Source organism: Saimiri boliviensis, chromosome 21 (genome assembly GCF_048565385.1).
Source record: "Saimiri boliviensis isolate mSaiBol1 chromosome 21, mSaiBol1.pri, whole genome shotgun sequence".
Taxonomy (NCBI): domain Eukaryota; kingdom Metazoa; phylum Chordata; class Mammalia; order Primates; family Cebidae; genus Saimiri; species Saimiri boliviensis.
In genome coordinates, this window is record NC_133469.1 from 29,012,727 (window position 1) to 29,033,178 (window position 20,452).

Genomic DNA, 20,452 nt, shown 5'->3' on the forward strand with positions numbered 1-20,452 from the left:
AGATCGAGACCATCCTGGTCAACATGGTGAAACCCCATCTCTACTAAAAATACAAAAATTAAGGCCGGGCGTGGTGGCTCAAGCCTGTAATCCCAGCACTTTGGGAGGCGGAGGCGGGTGGATCACAAGGTCGAGAGATCGAGACCATCCTGGTCAACATGGTGAAACCCCGTCTCTACTAAAAATACAAAAAATTAGCTGGGCATGGTGGCACGTGCCTGTAATCCCAGCTACTCAGGAGGCTGAGGCAGGAGAATTGCCTGAACCCAGGAGGTGGAGGTTGCGGTGAGCTGAGATCGCGCCATTGCACTCCAGCCTGGGTAACAAGAGCGAAACTCCGTCTCAAAAAAAAAAAAAAAAGAAAAGAAAGGAGGGTTGGATGTGCAAGGCCCAGAATGATAGCTGGGGAGTGGTTTCCCCCTGAAGTTGGCCTCCCTGCCGCGCCTGCTTCGCACTGCGACGCTCAGCCTGTGATGGCTGATGTGGAATCCGCTGAGCCATCTTGGCCTGGGGAGACTTTGCCACTCTGTGATTGTAAATCTGTAAAATAAGAGATGTAGGATTAGCCCACAGGGTAGTTGTGGTAAATACTGTGAGATGATAGGGTGCCTGGGACACAGCATTCAATTGGGAATAATGAAGATGAAAACTCTCTCCTGTATCTTTGGCTCTGTATCATAAGCACCGTCGTGGGCACAGGGCAGTGTCCTTTATGCAGGAGTTTAAGAGGGAATGAAGGAATGAATGGGCAAACTCTAGAGTTCCCAAGTATTCTCTCCAGGAGATGTTTCCATTCTCTTCATTTCTAGCAAGTTGGTAAATTCATTCATTTATTCACTGATTTAATTAAAATATACTGAGTGCCCCTCATCTGTGCTAGGCCAAGGGGATATAGTGAGCAGAATACTCATGGGTCCTCCTTAGGAAGTCTTCACTATCCCTGGGACTCTGTGTAGACGTTTAACCGTACACAGGCTCTGGAATTCCAACCTTGACTGTGCAATTTAGCAGCTGTGGACCTTGGGCAAGTCTAAGGAAACATGTAAGCGAGTTTTCTCTTCTGCAAAATGGTTAAGGATTCAGTAAGATAAAACTGTAGGCCATGAAAACTGTGCCTGGCACACAATAGGTGCTGAGAAAGAGTCAGCTATTAATTTTTGCTTAATTTTTCTCTCTGCTCTATGTGATGAAAAGATCCAAGAGACAATTGTTGGAATGTAAAAAGAGCATGGGACTTGGAGTCAAATACTTAGGTCTACCATCAAATGGTTGTTAAGAATTCAACAATTTTTGTGTGCCCAGTTAAATGTGGGCTTCTTAGCAATGGTGACTGTGTCTTAATGATCTCTGTATTCCTAGTGACATGTCGAGTAATTGTGCCTGACTCATAGTATGTACTCCGGAAAGAAATAGAAAATACAGTTTTAGCATTGAAGGCGGGGAGAGAAGGTCTAACAGACTACAAGGCCCACCAGGAGCGGAGTGAGGGAAACAAGGGGAAAAAAGTGTTTTTAGTCTGTGCCTAAATGTAAATACTTCTGTTTGCAGCCCAAAAGCCAAAAATGTACATAAGCTTGGCTTTTCTGTAGCTATGTTTATGGCTTTACAGCAGATTTGATGGAACCGCAATTACTTTGATCATGAGGGACTGATGCTAGTGGATTTGTTTTACCAAATGGATCTCACTCTGTGGCTTCTGGAGAAGGGACCTTTGTAAACTGTCATGGAGTAGTTCAGAGTGCAGGCTCTGATGTAGTGATGAGAGTCTGCATTGTCAGGAATGGGACAAAGCGAAGTCATGTGACACTTGATAGGCTGCCCTGAGAAGATGCCAACATCACTCTTGTGACATTCCTGCTGAAGATCCATAACCTGAGTAATCACGAGGATACATCAGACAAACCCAAATAGAGACATGCTGTATACAAAACTGTAATCTTAGAAAGCGCCAAGGTCATGAAAATCAAAGACCCTTGAACTGTTCCGAACTGAAGGGGACCAAAGAGAAATGACAACTAAGCACAACACATGATTCTGAACTGGTTCCTTTTGCTTGAAAGGAAATTATAGGGACAACTGGAAAAGTTTAAATGGGGCCTAGGATGCCATGCTAATGATGTGTCCATGTTAATTTCCTGATTTTCATGGTTGCCTGTTAATTACATCAGAGGATGTCCTTGTTTGTTAGAAAGTAAATTAATGTATTTGGCAGGGAATAAGGCATCAGATGGTCTCCTTAATCTCAAGTTATTATGGTGAAAATGTTTCTCTCTGTACTTACAACTTTTTTGATAATTTTAAAAAATGAAAGCTCTTTAGGAAAAACTTCAAGGATCCAACTCTCCACTTCACTACTCCTCAGATGAGGGACTGAGGGCAGGTTGCTTAACCTCTCTGCACCTCAGTTTTTCCATCTGTAGACTGGGGTTAATGACAGTACTGCTCTAAGAGTAGTTTTCAGAAAAACAAAAACAGAAAGTGGTAATTAATGCATGTGAAGCTCCTGGCATGGTAAGAGCTTCCTAAATGGTTGTGGCTATATTCTTATTTATTTATTTTTTGAGGCAGAGTCTCACTCTTGTCGCCTAGGCTGGAGTGCAGTGGTGCCATCTTAGCTCACTGCAACCTCTACCTCCCAGGTTCAAGCGATTCTTATGCCTCAGCCTCTCGAGTAGCTGGCATTACAGGCACCCCTGTAGTGATTCTCATGCCTCAGACTCCTAAGTAGCTGGCATTATGCCACCACACCCAGCTAATTTAAAAAAATTTTTTTTTCGAGACAGTCTCGCCGTATCACCCAGGCTGGAGTGTAGTGGCGCAGTATCAGCTCATTGCAACCTCCACCTCCTGGGTTCAAGCAATTCTCCTGCCTCAGCCTCCCAAGTAGCTGCAATTATAGGCATGCGCCACCATGCCTGGCTAATTTTTGTATTTTTATTAGAGATGGGATTTCACCATGCTGGCCAGGCTAGTTTCGAACTCCTGACTTTGTGAACTGCCTGCCTTGGCCTCCCAAAGTGCTGGGATTAAAGAGGCATGAGCCACTGCGCCCAACCTAATTTTTGCATTTTTCGTAGAGATGGGGTTTCACCATGTTGGCCTGGCTGCTCTCAAACTCCTGGCCTCAAGTGATCCATTCACCTTGGCCTCCTAAAGGGCTGGGATTACAAGCATGAGCCACTGCTCAGGCCTTCATTTTTAAAAAAAGCAGTATCATACCCCTCTCGGTCTCAAAAATCCATGGTTTTTCAGGATTTCTGGGATCAAATGCCCAGCCTTTGAAAAACAAGGAAAAGTTTTACAAGACAACCACAACTTTAGGTTCAAGGTCTCATATCTATCCTGATCTCCTGTCATTTCCCGGGGGAAGAAAATGAAAACGTTGCTTTCGGATTTGGGAACATCCACACTCATGTCTACATTCCCAGTGAGGTGCTCGGACATGTGGCCTTCACAAAAGGGGTTGCCAAGCAACAAGGCTCCTTGGGCAGGAGGAGGCTGGCAGAGCACTCCAACATTCCTGGGTCGATACCTCTCCTTTCACAGCTGATGCAGTGGGAGAGGCTCTGGCAGAGGGGAGGTGCCAGCACCACACAGTGAGTTTAAGGACAGGGTCAGGCCTGAAACCCGAATCCAAACTCCCAGGCTGGTGCTTGCTTTGCAGAACCATGCATAGGGTCCTGTGTTTTCAGGGCCACAGAGCCAAACTCTGCAGACATCATCTCTTCGATTCCTCGGCCTTCTAAGGTAGTTTGTTATAACCCCAGAGTCCTCATTCCTGACCTCTTATTTCTGCAGTCTGTGCCACACAGCACCCTTCCCATATTGCCTACAAAAAATTTTGGGGAAAAAAAATCCTTGCTCAGTCACAACTTTAAATAGGTTGGTACCATAGAAACAATCCATAAGTGGCATTTCAAAGCTGATATATTTAAAGACTAGCACATGTACTTTTTCTAGGACAGTGACATTATACAGTTGCACATGGCTTATTCTTATTTTGCATTTTGTCCCAAAAATATATATGGTGTCCTGAACTTGGCAGAATTGAGAACCCAGATCAGCTGAGATTAGCAATTTGATTTCCCTCTAAATGTTTCTTACAGATGGTTTCTACCCTACTTATCTTTCAAGAATTCGTGAAGACTCTGTCCTTATATAGAAAGCTGGAACATAAGGTTCCACAGGCTCTGGGTGTTATCTGTAAATCAGATATCCTCAAAACACAGTAAGGTGAGGAGCCACAGCCTTCATCATTCATTCGTTCATTTAGTCATTAACAAATATTTAATGAATACCTACGTATTATCTATTGCAGTGTAACAACTACCTCCAAATTTAGTGGCTTACCAACACCAATAAACATTATCTCACATAATTTCTTCCGGTAGGAATTTGAGAGTGGCTTAGCTAAGTGGTTCTGACGCAGGGTCTTTCATGGGGTTGCAGTCAAGCTGTCGGCTGGGACTGCAGTCATCTGAAGCCTTCACCAGGGCTAGAGGACCAGCTTCCAAGGTGCTTCTGTCACATAGCTGCTAAGCTGGTGCTGGTTGTTGGCGGGTTTCAGTTTCTTGCCATGTGAACCTCAACATGTGGCTACCAAGTGTCCTTATGACATAGTGGCTAGCTTCCTTCAAAATGAGCAAAGCAAGAGAGAGCAAGGCAGAAGCCACAAGGTCTTTTATGACCTCGTCTTGGAGTCCCACATTGTCATTTTTTTTTTTTTTTTTTTTTTTTTTTTTTTTAGATGGAGTCTCGCTCCGTTGCCCAGGCTGGAGTGCAGTGGTATAATCTTGGCTCACTGCAACTTCCGCCTCCCAGGTTCATGCAATTCTCTTCTCTCAGCCTCCAAAGTAGCTGGGACTACAGGCGCATGCCACCATGCCCGGCTAATTTTTGTATTTTTATTAGAAATGGGGTTTTACTATATTGGTCAGGCTGGTCTTGAACTCCTGAGCTCAGGCAATCCACGCGCCTCAGCTGTTCAGGAGTTCAAGACCAGGCTGATGAACATGGTGAAACCCTGTCTTTACTAAAAATACAAAAATTAGCTGGGCATGGTGGCAAGCACCTGTAATCCCAGATACTGGGGGGCTGAGGCAGGAGAATTGCTTGAACCTGGGAGGTGGAGGTTGCAGTGAGCCAAGATCACACCATTGCATTCCAGCCTGGGTGACAAGAGTGAAACTCCGTCTAAAAAAAAAAAAAAAAAAAAAAAAAAAAAAAAAAAAAAAAGTTGTTTTAAGTCACTCACTTTGGGACTAGTTGGTTGCCAAGAGATGAGTGGAACAATGAATGAGATTGGATGTCCTCTGCTACCCAATGACTGGTGACCAGGAGCTTCCTGGGTCTGTAATTCCATCAGCTGTCCATCCCTTACCCTGGAGGAGTAGGGGATTTATTCTTTGGGTAGAAATAGGTAAGAGATTTTTTCTTTAATGAAAAACTGCCAAGCCCTTTGGAGGCCCTGATGGCTCAGCCAGGTTAGCAGCTGCTAACGAGGGTCGAGATCTGTATTCAGTCCATCAGGCACATGTGCAGAAGACTGTTCTCCAACCCCATGCCATGACTACAGATGGCTGGCTATCAGCCAGACAAACATGCATCCTGATGAGAAGATACGGATGGTTCATCACAACCTCTCTCTTATTTCACAATGTAATAGTAATCATTAGAGCTACTATTTATTTATTTTTATTTTTATTTTTTTTGAGACGGAGTTTCACTCGTTACCCAGGCTGGAATGCAATGGTGCGATCTCGGCTCACCACAACCTCCACCTCCTGGGTTCAGGCAATTCTCCTGCCTCAGCCTCCTGAGTAGCTGGGATTACAGGCACGCACCACCATGCCCAGCTAATTTTTTGTATTTTTAGTAGAGACGGGGTTTCACCATGTTGACCAGGATGGTCTCGATCTCTTGACCTCGTGATCCACGTGCCTCGGCCTCCCAAAGTGCTGGGATTACAGGCTTGAGCCACCACGCCCGGCTAGAGCTACTATTTATTAAGCCTTCACCATGGGGCTGTCAATCTTCATTGCTTCGCTCTACTAAACTAGATCATGTGTTTGCTTATCTCACATTTCTCTTGGGTTGGGATTTCTCTTAACCATCCCCTGAGATCCCCCTATAGTTCTTAGCCTTTACTCCCATTTTACAGAGGAAAACTGAGGCTCAGAGAAGTAGAATCACCTGGCCAGTCACAGTTAGAAAGTGGCAGAGCCAGGACGTGACGCTAGTTGTGACTCCAAAGCTAATTATATATAATAATAGCACCCAAGTAATATATAGATTACCACGTTTTCATATATGGCAAATTACGGAATCAGAATGCATGTTGCCCAAGCTGGACAGAGGCTGGACCAGGGCACAAGTGACAGTTAACCCACTGCTCCAAGGGACCCCCAAGAAAGGCTCTAGAACAGGCGTCCCCAAACTTTTTACACAGGGGGCCAGTTCACTGTCCCTCAGACCGTTGGAGGGCCACCACATACTGTGCTCCTCTCACTGACCACCAATGAAAGAGGTGCCCCTTCCTGAAGTGCGGCGGGGGGCCGGATAAATGGCCTCAGGGGGCCGCATGCGGCCCGCGGGCCATAGTTTGGGGATGCCTGCTCTAGAACAAGGCTCTGATTTCACAGTGAGACGAAAATTCTGCCCAAATCAGGGTGCATGGGTGGAATTAATAAAGTTAATATGTATACCTTTCACCCCAGCAATTCTGCTTCTCATTTTGCAGAGGCTCACCCATACAGTGGCACCACGAGGTGATATATGCAGGACAATATCCACTGCAGCTTTGCCAATAGCAGTGAAAATTGGTAACGGCCTAAGGACCTAGCCAAAGTGAAATGCTCAAAAAAGATGGTTTGTTTTAGAACAGGCAGCTAGTAAAAGGAGTGGTGTTAAATCAGCACATGTTCACATCAGCAACGCTCCAGGAGCCAGGGGCGGGGGCTTGTGCCTGTAATCCCAGCACTTTGAGAGGCGAAGGCAGGATTGCTTCAGCCCAGGAGCTTGAGACCAGCCTGGGCAACACAGTGAAATCCCATCTTTACAAAAAATAAAAAATTAGCCAGGTGTCATGGTCCAGCCACTCGGGAGGCTGAGGTGGAAGGATTGCTTGAGCCCAGGAGTTAGAGGTTGCAGTGAGCTGCGTTTGTGCCACCGCGCTCCCACCTACGCAACAAAGCAAGACTCTGTCTCCAAACCAAACAACTGCCAGGACAATCTGTTAAATTACACTTTGGAATAACCTACTCAAAACGTTTTTTTCATACATCTTTAAGAGATGATAATATTTATATGTTCAAAAATTTAAAGTCTGGAAGACTATGTTCAAATAGAAAATGGTGGCGTTACCTTTATGGAAGAAAGGAGATATTGAGAAGTACCAATATAGCCACTTGCATTCTTACTATGAATTCTTGATTGTCCCATGTTTTATAATATATTCATGTAGTCCTGTAAACAAAATCTTTTCAGATCAAATCAGGGGAGAGGAGCCTAATTTTTTTAAGGGGACAGGACCCTATGCTACGACTTGGGGGCTAGAAACAGAATCTGTTCCTTCCTTTCTGTCACCTATTTTATTTTTTATTTTATTTTAGATGGAATCTCACTCTGTTAGATGGATTGCACTGACATGATCTTGGCTCACTGCAACCTCTGCCTCCCAGTTTTAAGAGATTCTTCTGCCTCAGCCCCCTAAGTAGCTGCAATGACAGGCACATGACACCATACCTAGCTAATTTTTGTATTTTTAGTAGAGATGGGGTTTTGCCGCATTGGCCAGGCTGGTCTCAAATGCCTGACCTCAGACGATCTGCCCGCCTCAGCCTTCCAAAGTGCTGGGATTATAGGTGTGAGCCACCAGGCCCGGCCTCTTTATTTTCTTTCAATGTTTTCCTTGGAAGTTCTGTGAATATTCAGGGTCTTCATGGATAAACCGTTCAGAAAAGGTGGAACTCCTGGAACCAGACATAAATTTCTTTTTGGTGTGTGTGGGGGAGGGGATGCACAGCTGTTGCCAGATTCTCAAAGGGACAATGTCACACTTAAGCAGAGCAGGAGAGTCATCAGTGATTGGTGAATGACCATTTCCCAGAGACTGTTATGTCAAAAATTTCCAAAATAAAAAGAAGTAACTGCTGAAGAAATGAATAAAAAGGGTCTCATACCTTCAAAAAAAGCCAAATTACCATTCCAGAGCAGTCTCAAGATAAGGAAACACAAGAGCTGCCTCACACTGAGGGCTCATCTGGTACCAAGGACCACTGCAACATCATCCATTAGCCAGCCCCCGTAAACCCATGAAGACTGGACAGCACAGAAAGACCTCATCTCTACAAAAAAAAAAAAAAAAAAAAAAATTTCAAAGTAGCCAGGTGTGGTGGCACATGCCTGTAGTCCCAGCTACTCAGGAGGCTGAGGTGAGGGAGAGCCCAGGAGACAGAGGCTGCAGTGGGCTAAGATCATGCCACTGCACTCTAGCCTGAGTGACAGCGAGATTCTGTTTAAACATATACACCACAGACACCATGAAGTTTTAACTTCCCTTTTTTACAGATAAAGAGAGGAAGGATCAAGCCATACAGCCAGTAGGTCAGCCTGACGCCAAAAATCCATTACCCCAAGCCACAATAAACCCTTAAAGATACAAAACTTGTGGTAGGCCCGGTTGGTCCCTCAGCATTTGGGGACCGTGCCATAAAGGGTTAACTCAGCAGGCTTGAAGTGTCCAAACCCAGCACATCTCAAAGAAAAAACTGGCTTTCCGGGGTTCCTGGGAGATAACCTCTAAGTCCTTGGAATATCCTCCCGAATAGGGGTATCTTTGTATACCTGAGGCCTTGGGCCACACCAGGCCAGATAGTTCATGATGATACTGTGATTTATAGTGGGGGCCTTGGGCCATGCTGTGTCACTTTGACCTCTGGAGCAGCTGGTGATAAAGTAACTAGTTGGTCATGTGATTGCCCTATGTGACTGACATGCAATGAAAACCTAGACCCCAAGGCCAGGGTGAGCTTTCTGGCTGGTAATATTTTGTGTGTGTTGTCACATATCAGTGTTGGGAAAATTAAGTGTGTCTGTGAGACTCCCCTGGGAGAGGACAACCGAAAGCTTGAGGCTGGTCTCTCCTGGACTCTGCCCGATGCTCCTTTTTCTTTTACTGATTTTATTTTGAGACAGAGTCTTGCTCTGTCAGCCAGGCTGGAGTACAATGGCATGATCTCAGCTCACTGCAACCTCCGCCTCCCGGGTTCAAGCGATTCTCCTGCCTCAGCCTCCTGAGTAGCTGGGATCACAGGCGCCCACCACCACGCCCGGCTAATTTTTGTATTTTTAGTAGAGACGGGGGTCTCACCATGTTGGCCAGGCTGGTCTCGAACTCCCGACCTCAGGTGATCCACCTGCCTCAGCCTCCCAAAGTGCTGGGATTACAGGCGTGAGCCACTGCGCCCAGCCCCATTTGCTGATGTTCATGTGTATCCTTTTGCAGTGATAAACCATAACCATGAGGATAATAGCTCTTCTGAATTCTGAGTTCTTCTAGCCAATCACTGATCCTGGGGGGTGGCCTTGGGGACCCCAATACAGGAATTCAGCTGTGTCTTACGTGCACCTATCTTCTCTAGCTTTTTGCTTGTCACAAATCTGACAAAATTCAATATGAAAAAAAAAACAAAAACCCTATTCATTCAGTAAAGTAAGGCACAAAGAAATGAGCCCATGTTCACTTTATTCAAATAGTATTTGTTGTTGTTCTCTGTGAAACTAGGTAGAACTGAGGAAGAATCAAAGTAAGCCTCATATATTAAATTCTTAAATAGATTCTTTGAATTCAAAGTAAGGATCAACAGGAGAGGCACAGGGTGTGTGGGCCTTGTCCCAGCAAACAAAGCCACCAAGGCAGTCCTGCAAATTAAGGAGGATGGCAAATGCATCTCTTAAAAAGAAGTTCTTGAGGGGGAAAATATAAAATACCTAAGTTTCAAAAGCCGGACTACTTCCATACCCTTTGTCCTCTACCCCAGAGTGTCCAAAGATAGAGAGTTTCAAGGTACGTTTTCAATGATTCAGCTTTTGCAAACATATGCAAATACATTCCTCATCAGCCGTCCTGTTTTGGCAATTAATAGCAAGCAATATGCTTGGATTAGAGGTCCGATTTCCACTTAAACGCAGTTGCTTTTCTTCTTGGCAATGAAGCCATTTGCAGAGATCTGAAAGGGGGAAAGACTGTGTTAGGCACAGAGTAACAGTTCTGAAACAGATCCTTTCTATTTGTACATGTGATTGCAGAACGTACAGTCTCCATCCATTCACATAAGCATTTAAGGTTTTACGAATGCATCCCAGATGGCAAGAGAGAGTTTAAAAACATTATAAGCCAGTACAGTGGCTCATGTCTGTAATCCCAGAACTTTGGGAGGCTGAGGTGGGCGGATCACGAGGTCAGGAGTTCGAGATCAGCCTGACCGACATGGTGAAATCCCATCTCTACTAAAAATACAAAAAAATTAGCTGGGCGTGGTGGCGTACTCCTGTAATCCCAGCTACTCAGGAGGCTGAGTCAGGAGAATCGCTTGAACCCAGGAGGCGGAGGTTGCAGTGAGCCGAGATCATGCTACTGCACTCCAGCCTGGGCGACAGAGTAAGACTCCATCTCAAAAACAAAACATCTCCTGGGTTCTCCCACACATCTCATCTTTCATCCACCTGACCTCAAAGATAGACTTATGGATAAAGAGCAAACGACAGTGATTATGTGATACATACCAATGAATTCTTGGAAGCAAGGGAGGAGTCATGTTTGTTTAATGCCAACTCTGTACCCAGGAATAGCTAAAGCACTCTGTATATGGTATCTCATTTAAACAGTAAAACAAAAAAACAAATCTGCTTTTGTCAATGAGAAGGTCCAGGATTCTACTAATGATCAGCAGAAAGGGAGCGAGGGGAACCGAGTTAGTGCGGAACAGGGAGGAAAGCTGTTTTTCATGAGAGGGTTCTTTTCTTTGGAACAGAGCTATGGGATCTTGGCCAGTCATGGTGGCTCATGCCTGCAATCACAGCACTTTGGGAGGCTGAGGCAGGTGGATCGCTTGAGGCCAAGAGTTTGAGAACAGCCTGGCCAACGTGGTGAAACCCCATCTCTACTAAAAATACAAGAATTAGCTGGGTGTGGTGGTGCACACCTGTAATCCCAGCTACCTGGAAGGCTGAGGCATGAGAATCACTTGAACCCCGGGAGGTGGAGAGTGCAGTGAGCCGAGATCGTGCCACAGCACTCCAGCCTGGCCAAAGGGTAAGGTTCTGTCTCAAAACAAAAACAAAAACCCAAAAGACAAAAACTCTGGGATTTTAGTGCAACTCAGGATGGGAACCCTAATAATGACAGAGTCCTTGCAGGTTGGACAGAGTCCTTGCAGGTTGGAGCAAAGTGAAAGCAAAACTTTAAAAATATGCTGATTGTTCCAAAAAAAATAAGAGTCCAGGCTGGAAGCTCTGTTTCAATATAAAATAACCTCTCTGTGGGGTTCCCTTCAGTTTCCTTGAACCTGATCATAGAGGGGACAGAAGGAAGTAAGCTCACTCACGGAGACTTAACGCCAGTGCCCAAGTCCACAGCGAGGGCCTAGCACTTCACAGTTGCCAAGCACTCCCACCTGGGCCAGTTCTCTTCATCTCATGACCACCCTCAGAGGTGGGCAAGGATGAATCCCCATTCTCCAGATAAGAAAACAGAGGCTGAAAGAAGTTAAACTGGGAGTTGTTAGATCTTTGAATTACCAAGTTCAAAAAAATCCCTTTCCCCACACCTTAGCAGAATATGGATGGATAAATGCGCACTTAAAATCTTTCACTAAAAGCAAGCCTGGGAGGAATTTCTGTCTTGGGCAACTCAAAGCCCTTCTCTGTGCTTTGGTCTTCTCTTCTGCAAAATGGGATGATCATGTCGTCTGCCTCCCAAGGATGCTGAGGGCCAAATGAGTCACACAGGAGTGGTATACCTGAGTACCTGGCCCAATGGCCATGGGGGTTATTCTTAGAACAGAACTGTTTGTGACTATTACTAGAAAATTAATTGCTTTGGGCCAACACTGATGCCATTTTTAGAAGCCAGACTGGCAGACAGCATTCCGTGCAAAAATGGTTGCAGAGTCCCTTCTCCCCAGTCATCGCGGTCCTTCTGCCCCATCCCCAGTGTCAGACAAACCTTTTCCAGCGGGTTCAGCATTAATCCCTGTCCCCGTCCTTGATCTAGAGCTAGAAGACTAAGCCTTGATTCTAAAAATAGCACCCCCAGTCTGTCACCATGGAAACCTCTGATGGGGCTGGGTCAGCCCACCCTTGTAGCCATTTCTGCCCCAGGGAGGCTCTGGAAGGACCAGCCTTTCAGAAACGTGGCTCCAGGGCCGCCCAGAAGCAGTGGGAACCTCCAGTGAAGTCCACAGGCTTACCTGGAAATCACGAGCTTCCTAAGTGGGAGGAGGTGCTGTTCTGGTTCACCTGGAGAAAGAATACACACAGGAAGGGGTCACGGCCAGGTGGGGGATGCCTCGCTGTCTTGAGGGTCACCCCTCAGCATCACGGAGTCAGGCATGTGCTTACTCATGGAATACTTATTGTACATCTACTATGTGCCAGATGCTAGGATAGCATGGTGAGCCTGACAGACCCAAAGCGACGATCACAGAACTTACATTCGAGTTGGAGAAAAAGCCTACTGAACACGCACAGATGCAAGATAATGTCAAACCTGAGCAATGTGACAGCCAATTGTGAGTGATCGGAATCTGTGCAACTTCAGAAACGGTGGCCAGGAAAGGACTCTACAAGATGGCATTTCAGCTGTGGTATAACAATAAATATTTGCTCATTGTCCCCAGTTCCTGGCACATAGCTCCCCAAACCCTTGGAATCTCTGAAGGGATAAGGGTGTCTTTTGCAAGCTAATGAGATGACTAGTGCCTGGGGATCCCTAGATAGTTTCAGGATGAGGGGAAGGGATCTCAGAAAGACCAAGGCATGATTAGAGGGTTGGGACTTTTTTTTTGAGATGCAGTCTCACTCTGTCACACAAGCTGGATGGAGTACAGTGGCGTGATCTCGGCTCTCTGCGACCTCTGCCTCCCAGCTACAAGCAATTCTCCTGCCTCAGCCTCCCAAGTAGCTGGGACTACAGATGCATGCCACCACACCTGGCTAATTTGTTTTGTACTTTTAGTAGAGACAGGGTTTCACCATGTTGGCCAGGCTGGTTTCGAACTGCTAACCTCAAGTGATCTGCCTGCCTCAGCCTCCCAAAGTACTAGGATGACAGGCATAAGCCACCAAGCCCCTCCACAGGGTTGGAACTTTAAGCCCCACCTGCCTTCCCGCCTCCCTGACCTCCTCCTGGGAGGGGATAGGGGATAGGGGACAGGGGATAGGGGATAGGGGATGGAGATTAAGCAATCACCCATGACCCATGATTTAATCAGTCATGCCTGTATAATGAAACCTCCATTGAAATATCTCAATGACACAATTTGGAGAGCTTCCTGCTTGGTAAACATATTGAGAGGCTGGGAGGGTGTCATGCCTGGAGAGGGCATGGAATTTTCATGACCCATTCCAACACTTCACCCTAGCCATCTTCCACTTGACTGTACCTGAGTTGTATTCTTTTTTTGAGACAGGGTCTCACTCTGTCCCCCAGGCCAGAGTGCAGCGGCACGAACATGCACCACAGGTGCCATACTCAGCTAAGGCTTTCTTTTTTTGTAGAGACATGGGGTCTCACTGTATTGGCCAGGCTGGTCTTGAATTTTTTAACAACATTAATGAGATCTGAAAGCTAGGGACCATGGCTTTTGAGCACTTTCTGGTTGTCTGGGGACAGGTCCCACTCCCTTTGTGGGAATCAGAGACTCATCTTTTGCCAGTGTGAAAAAATGTAGCCAGAATTAGTGAACGCTAATTTATTATTTGTTTTAACCAAAAAGATGACATAGGCAGGACAACACACAGAGGATGAGAATTACCCAGAAACCGAAATTTTTCATTTTTGTCTGTTGCCTTTTTTTTTTTTTTTTTCAGATGGAGTCGCGCTCTGTCACCAGGCTGGAGTGCAGTGGTGTAACCTCAGCTCACTGCAACCTCCGCCTCCCAGGTTCAAGTGATTCTCCTGCCTCAGCCTCCCAAGTAGCTGGGATTACAGGCGTGCTCCACCACGCCTGGCTAATTTTTGTATTTTCAGTAGAGACGGGGTTTCACCATGTTGGCCGGCATGGTCTTGATCTTCTGACCTCATGATCCACTCGCCTCGGCCTCCCAAAGTGCTGGGATTACAGGCTTGAGCCACCGCGCCCGGCGATCTCACTCTTTAACAGAGGTTTTGTTGTTGTTTTTTTTTTGTTTTTGTTTTTGTTTTGAGACAGTTTGCTCTTGTCACCCAGGCTGGAGTGCAATGGCGCGATCTCGGCTCACCGCAACCACCGCCTCCTGGGTTCAGGCAATTCTCCTGCCTCAGCCTCCCGAGTAGCTGGGATTATAGGCACGCACCACCATGCCCAGCTAATTTTTTGTATTTTTAGTAGAGACGGGGTTTCACCATGTTGAGCAAGGATGGTCTCGATCTCTTGACCTCATGATCCACCCGCCTCGGCCTCCCTAAGTGCTGGGATTATAGGCGTGAGCCACCGCGCCTGGCCCTGAATATTCATTTTTGCATTAGTCGCAGTTGTGTAAGATGAGCTGCTTGGTTTTGCTTTCTGACTATTTTCCATCGTTTGGGTTTCACTGGCACCATTTTGGATGGCTACATATGTTCGGTGGAGTGCATGTACCACCATTGACTGACTGCTTCCCTAAGACTGGTTCCAATTTCTGCAGTATTCTGAATAACATCGCATACATATCATCCCGATTTTGGGTCTCTTTGTTGGATAGTGAAGCTCTACTGAATCATTCCGTTAGAATACATTTTTTAAAAATGGAATCATGCTTGAACCTGGGAGGTGGAGGTTGCCGGGAGCCCAGACGGCGCCACTGCACTCCAGCCTGGGTGACACAGTGAACTCAGTCTCAAAAAAAAAAAAAAAAAGGAATCAGCAGGTGGAAGGGTTCAGATCTTTTGAAGACTCTTGCACAACAAGGCTAAAAGTGTTTTATAAAAGGGTTGGGGCAGGGAGTGGTGGCTCACGCTTGTAATCCCAGCATTTGGGGAGGCCAAGGCAGGTGGATCACTTGAGGTCAGGAGTTCAAGACCAGCTGGCCAACATGGAGAAACCCTGCCTCTACTAAAAATACCATTAGCCAGGCATGGTGGCAGGTGCCTGTAATCCCAGCTACTTGGGAGGGTGAGGCGGGAGAATCGCTTGAACCTGGGAGGCAGAGGCTGCAGTGAGCCACGATTACACCACTGCACTCTAGCCTGGGGAACAAGAGCAAAACTGCAAAAAAAAAAAAAAAAAAAAAGGTTAGGCCAGTTTATACTTTCCTGATACTTCCCTGCAATGTATGACATATGCGAGATGTCTAGCTGACCTGGGACTTGTTTTTGTTGCTTTTAGGAATAAAATATGAAGGAATGACACACCCCCATGCTCAGGAGGGCCGCCCTGCAGATAAACCGCGTCAAGCCTCTACTTCCAACCCTCCTCTCCCCCACTGTCCTCCGCTGTGCACATACTGGGTATCGTAAAAACAGGAAATGGGCTTGAAGAAGCTATTTAGTAAATAGCAGCACGTGCATTCCACAGAATGCGACATAGCCACCCAAAATGGTGCCAGCGAAACTCAAAAGATGGGAAAATACTAAGAAAGCAAAGCAGAGCAGCTTGAACATTAAATCTGCGGTGAACCTTCCTGTAAATCACATTGGGGTACAAACGAACAAAAACGTAATTACAAGGGATGCAAAAGCGCATGCTCACTCCAGAGGTCTCGCCACCTCCCACTTCCAAGCGTTTACGGTTCCCTCTGCCGGGAGGGAAATTGTTTCTATCCAGATCTTTGTGTGGCGGACCTCGTTTTAATCTTTCAGATATTGCCTTATGGGTGTTTTGCAACATCAGTGACCAATTCTCTGATTATCCAGATACCAGCTGGGTGTTCAACAATTCAGTTCAGTTCTGACAGTGACTCCCAGAGTGAGTTAGCATCAGCTGCTGTGGATTAAGGGCTCGGTTCCACACCTGCCCCACTTTAGATGCCAGCTGCAATGGGGTGCCCTGGCTATCCACACTTCTTCCCAGCCAATTACAAATCTGGCAGTTCCCACAACCCCTACTCTGGTTTGATCATTCACTAGGACAGCTCACAGGACACAGGAAAGCACTTTACTAACTGCTACCTGTTTATAATAAATAATACAACTCAAGCTTGGGCAACATGCCGAAACCCTGTCGCTACAAAAAAATACAAAAATTAGCTGGGTGTGGTGGTGTGTGCCTGTGGCACTACCTGCTTGAGGAACTGGGGTCGGAGGACTGCTTGAGCCCAGGAGATTGAGGCTGCAGTGAGCCATGATGACACCATTGCACGCCGGTCTCAAAAAAAAAAAAAAAAAAAGTTCAAGAAAAAGTCACCACAAACTCCCTCCAACTGCATTCAAGCCAGATGATGAAGTGAAAGGCTGCTCCCTGGCAGAAGGGCCACTGGGATGCGGCCCCAGCTGGATCAGTGCTTAGAGACCCTCTGGTGCAGCCCACATCCCCCTTTTTATAATGGGAAAACCGTCTCAACCAGAGTGGAGAAATCACACATCTCAGGGCATACGGCCAGTTGGCAGTAGAGCTGAGAAAGACAGACTTCAGAATTCCCCTTGGGGTTTCTAACCTGAAAATATCCTTTCAGATTGGCTGGTGTTTTGTAGTCCCCTTTCAAGACCTAAAGAAGAGAAAAAGAAATATGAAAATGACCATTATGAAAATGACCAAAAAATAAAATGTAGTCATTCCCAACACATCCACTCCTCCACCCACCCTACTCACCCACCCGTCCCTCCATCCAACAAACACTGATTAAGCTCCTCTTCTTCTAGGCCTTATTTTAAGCATTGTGTCTGGTTGACACAATGTCAACCAGATAATTGAAATTCCTGTTCCCCTGGAGCCACTGTTCTAGAGGACGCACCAGATAATACACAAGAAGCAATAACCCCAAGTAAACAAGGGCATAGCAAGCCATGGGAACTGTTGTAAAGAAAGTACAGTATCACGCCGGTAATCCCAGCACTTTGGGAGGCCGAGGCGGGTGGATCACGAGGTCAGGAGATCGAGACCATCCTGGTCAACATGGTGAAACCCCGTCTCTACTAAAAATACAAAAAATTAGCTGGGCATGATGGCGCGTGCCTGTAATCCCAGCTACTCAGGAGGCTGAGGCAGGAGAATTGCCTGAACCCAGGAGGCGGAGGTTGTGGTGAGCCAAGATCGTGCCATTGCACTCCAGCCTGGGTAACAAGAGCGAAACTCCGTCTCAACAAAAAAAAAAAAAAAAAAGAAAGAAAAGAAAAAGTGGCCGGGTGCGGTGGCTCAAGCCTGTAATCCCAGCACTTTGGGAGGCCGAGGCGGGTGGATCACGAGGTCAGGAGATCGAGACCATCCTGGTCAACATGGTGAAACCCCGTCTCTACTAAAAATACAAAAAATTAGCTGGGCATGATGGCGCGTGCCTGTAATCCCAGCTACTCAGGAGGCTGAGGCAGGAGAATTGCCTGAACCCAGGAGACAGAGGTTGCGGTGAGCCGAGATCGCGCCATTGCACTCCGGCCTGGGTAACAAGAGCGAAACTCCGTCTCAACAGAAAAAAAAAAAAGAAAAAAGAAAAAGTACAGTAAAGAGGTATGATTAGAAGTAAGCAGGGGGCTTCTTCTGAGTGGGCAGTCAAGAAGGGACTCTTGTGCCAGGTGCAGTGACTCAGGCCTGTAATCCTAGCACTTCTGGAGGCTGAGGCAAGAGGATCGCTCGAGTCCAGGAGTTTGAGACCAGCCTGGGAAACATAGCGAGACCACATCTCTACAAAAATTAAAAATTAGCTGGGCATCGTGGCATGCATTTACAGATCCTGCTACTCTGGAGGCTGAGGCTGGAGGACTGGTTGAGCCCAGGAGGTGGAGGCTGCAGTGAGGTAAGATCACATCACTCCACTCCAGCCTGAGTGACAGAGCGAGACCCTCTCTCTTAAAAAATGAATGAATACAAATAAAAAAGGGCTTCTCGAAATAGACAACTTTTGAGCGGAGACCCAAACAACAAGGAAAAATAGGTGGGCTAAGCTCAGAAGAAAAAGACCCCTCAGGCAGAGGAAAAAGAGCAAAAGTCCTGAAGTTAGAGCATTTCAGGCCCTTCCGCTAGGAGTCACATTTAAAAAGAAAATGAAACCAGGGAAATTCTAGTATCTTTTATTTAACGTGATATAGCTAAAAACTTTTATTTTTTTTTTTTTGAGACAGGGTCTCAAAAAAACAGTGCCTGTAGCCCAGGCTGGAGTGTGGTGGTGCGATCATGGCTCACTGCAGCCTCCACTTCCCAGGCTCAGGTGATTCTCCCACCTCAACCTCCCGAGTAGCTGGGACTACAGGCACACGCCACCATGCCTGGCTCATTTTCTGTATTTTTAGTAAAGATGAGGTTTCACCATGTTACGCAGGCTGGTCTCAAACTCCTAGGCTCAAGCAATGTGCCTGCCTCACCCTCCAAAAGTGCTGCGATTATAGACATGAGTCATCACATCCAGCCTATCTAAAATATTAACATTTCAATATATAATTTATATGAAAGCGACTAGCGAGAAACATTACATACTTGCTTTTTGTCCTAAGCCTTCAAAATCTAGTGTGTATTTTACACTAACAGCTAGCGGCTACCGTATGGGACAGCGCAGGCAGAGACGATTTCATTGGCATAGCTATCCTTTTAGCCACTGCATTTACTGAACCCCAGGATCCATTATTGGAACACACAGGGTCCGCAGCACAGACAGGAACACACAGGCACGCATGCGCACTCACAGGGCTTAGTGAGAGGACTTAATCTTCACAGGAACAGCCAAGCTATAGCAAACACTGAACCAGGGCTCTAGCACTTGCCAAGACTTGTGGACTATCCCAGGGAAGAAACCTCTTTGGAAGAAAATGAGAGACAGTTTCCACTATAAATAAACACAAAAAGCTCCAAAGAGTTGTTAACCACCGGTGCTCATGAGAATTATTTGTTTTATAAAATATATAAAGTCAGGCCTTACTCCGGGAACTTCTGACCTATGTCCTGGGGCAAGCCAGGAGCACCCAGCCACCTTTTAAAGAGACCCCAGAGGGGCCACTGCTGGGCCCTTGCTGAGAACAATGAAGCAAGCAGCACCCAGCCCACTACTGCAGCACCCCCAGCCGGCCCTGGCCTCTGCTTCTGAAAAGCACCTGGGGCTGGCTTTTGAGATTACTACCACCTTCTTTTTAATCCAGTTATTTTTTTTTTTTTTAAGACGGAGTCTTGCTCTGTCGCGCAGGCTGGAGTGCAGTGATGAGATCTCAGCTCACTGCAACCTCCACCTCCCGAGTTCAAGCAATTCTTCTGCTTCAGCCTCCTGAGTACCTGGGACTACAGGCGCACATTGCCACGCCTGGCTAAATTTTTGTATTTTAGTACAGATGGGGTTTCACTGTGTTGCCCAGGCTGGTCGAGAACTCCTGAGCTCAGGCAGTCCACCGGCCTTGGCCTCCCGAAGTGCTGGAATTACAGGTGTGTAATTACAGGAGCCACCGCACCTGGCCAATTAATGTTTTATTATGATAATACATGTACAACACATAGGTAAAGTATGTAAAACACATAGAGAGTTTAAAGATTACTATTATTAAAGAATAATAAAATAAAAATAATATTTATAATAGAAATAATAAACCACATCTGGGTTGCACCGTTCACCTGTCAATGTCAGCTGGGTATGTACGTTGGAGCTCTGAGTATTTCCGTAAATAGGTGTCTGCAAAATCAACGAATGTCAAGACGAAGAGGAACTCATGAGACCCACAGACAAAGCTTACACTTCAATTACAAGGGCAGAGCCCCCAAAGCTCAGTGTTAGTAAATTCTCTTTGTTAAAGAGAGATCAGTGGGTGTTGGAGAGGCACTAATGACTTGTTAGCACCAAAACGAAACTTCCTTCTTGAGCCAAATGAAGAGTTATAGAACTAAGAGATGACTAACATTTTTCCGCTGTGATTCAATACAGGAACTGCTTACTTCCTAAAATCAGCACACGCTCAGAAGTGCTGAGCTTATCTTAAATGAAAGACTCTGGGTCTGAATGGTGCAAGGGTTTTGAAAGCTCTTCTTCCGGCCTGGGTCCCATTTTCAAATATTTGCTATAAGGAAGTCAGAACACAGCACTTGAAGTGAACTAGAAGCTGTAATGGCAACGTGTAAGTAAGGACATGAACTTGTTAACTGTTCTT

The 20,452-nt window shown here is 46.2% G+C and overlaps 1 protein-coding gene across 5 annotated transcripts in view; it reads right to left on the reverse strand.

The window, feature by feature from the left end:
• Positions 1 to 9,728: 9,728 nt before the first annotated feature.
• Positions 9,729 to 20,452, reverse strand: part of TPST2 (tyrosylprotein sulfotransferase 2) — a 67,322-nt gene continuing 56,598 nt past the window's right edge. For all 5 annotated transcript variants that reach the window (XM_039462494.2, XM_074391232.1, XM_074391233.1 and 2 more), the window contains 3 exons: positions 16,834 to 16,884; positions 12,471 to 12,519; positions 9,729 to 10,229 (listed from right to left, as the gene is read on the reverse strand). In XM_039462494.2, coding sequence (XP_039318428.2) covers positions 12,478 to 12,519; positions 16,834 to 16,884 — 93 coding nt within the window. In that variant the 3' untranslated portion in view covers positions 9,729 to 10,229; positions 12,471 to 12,477. The remainder of the gene's footprint in view (positions 10,230 to 12,470; positions 12,520 to 16,833; positions 16,885 to 20,452) is intronic.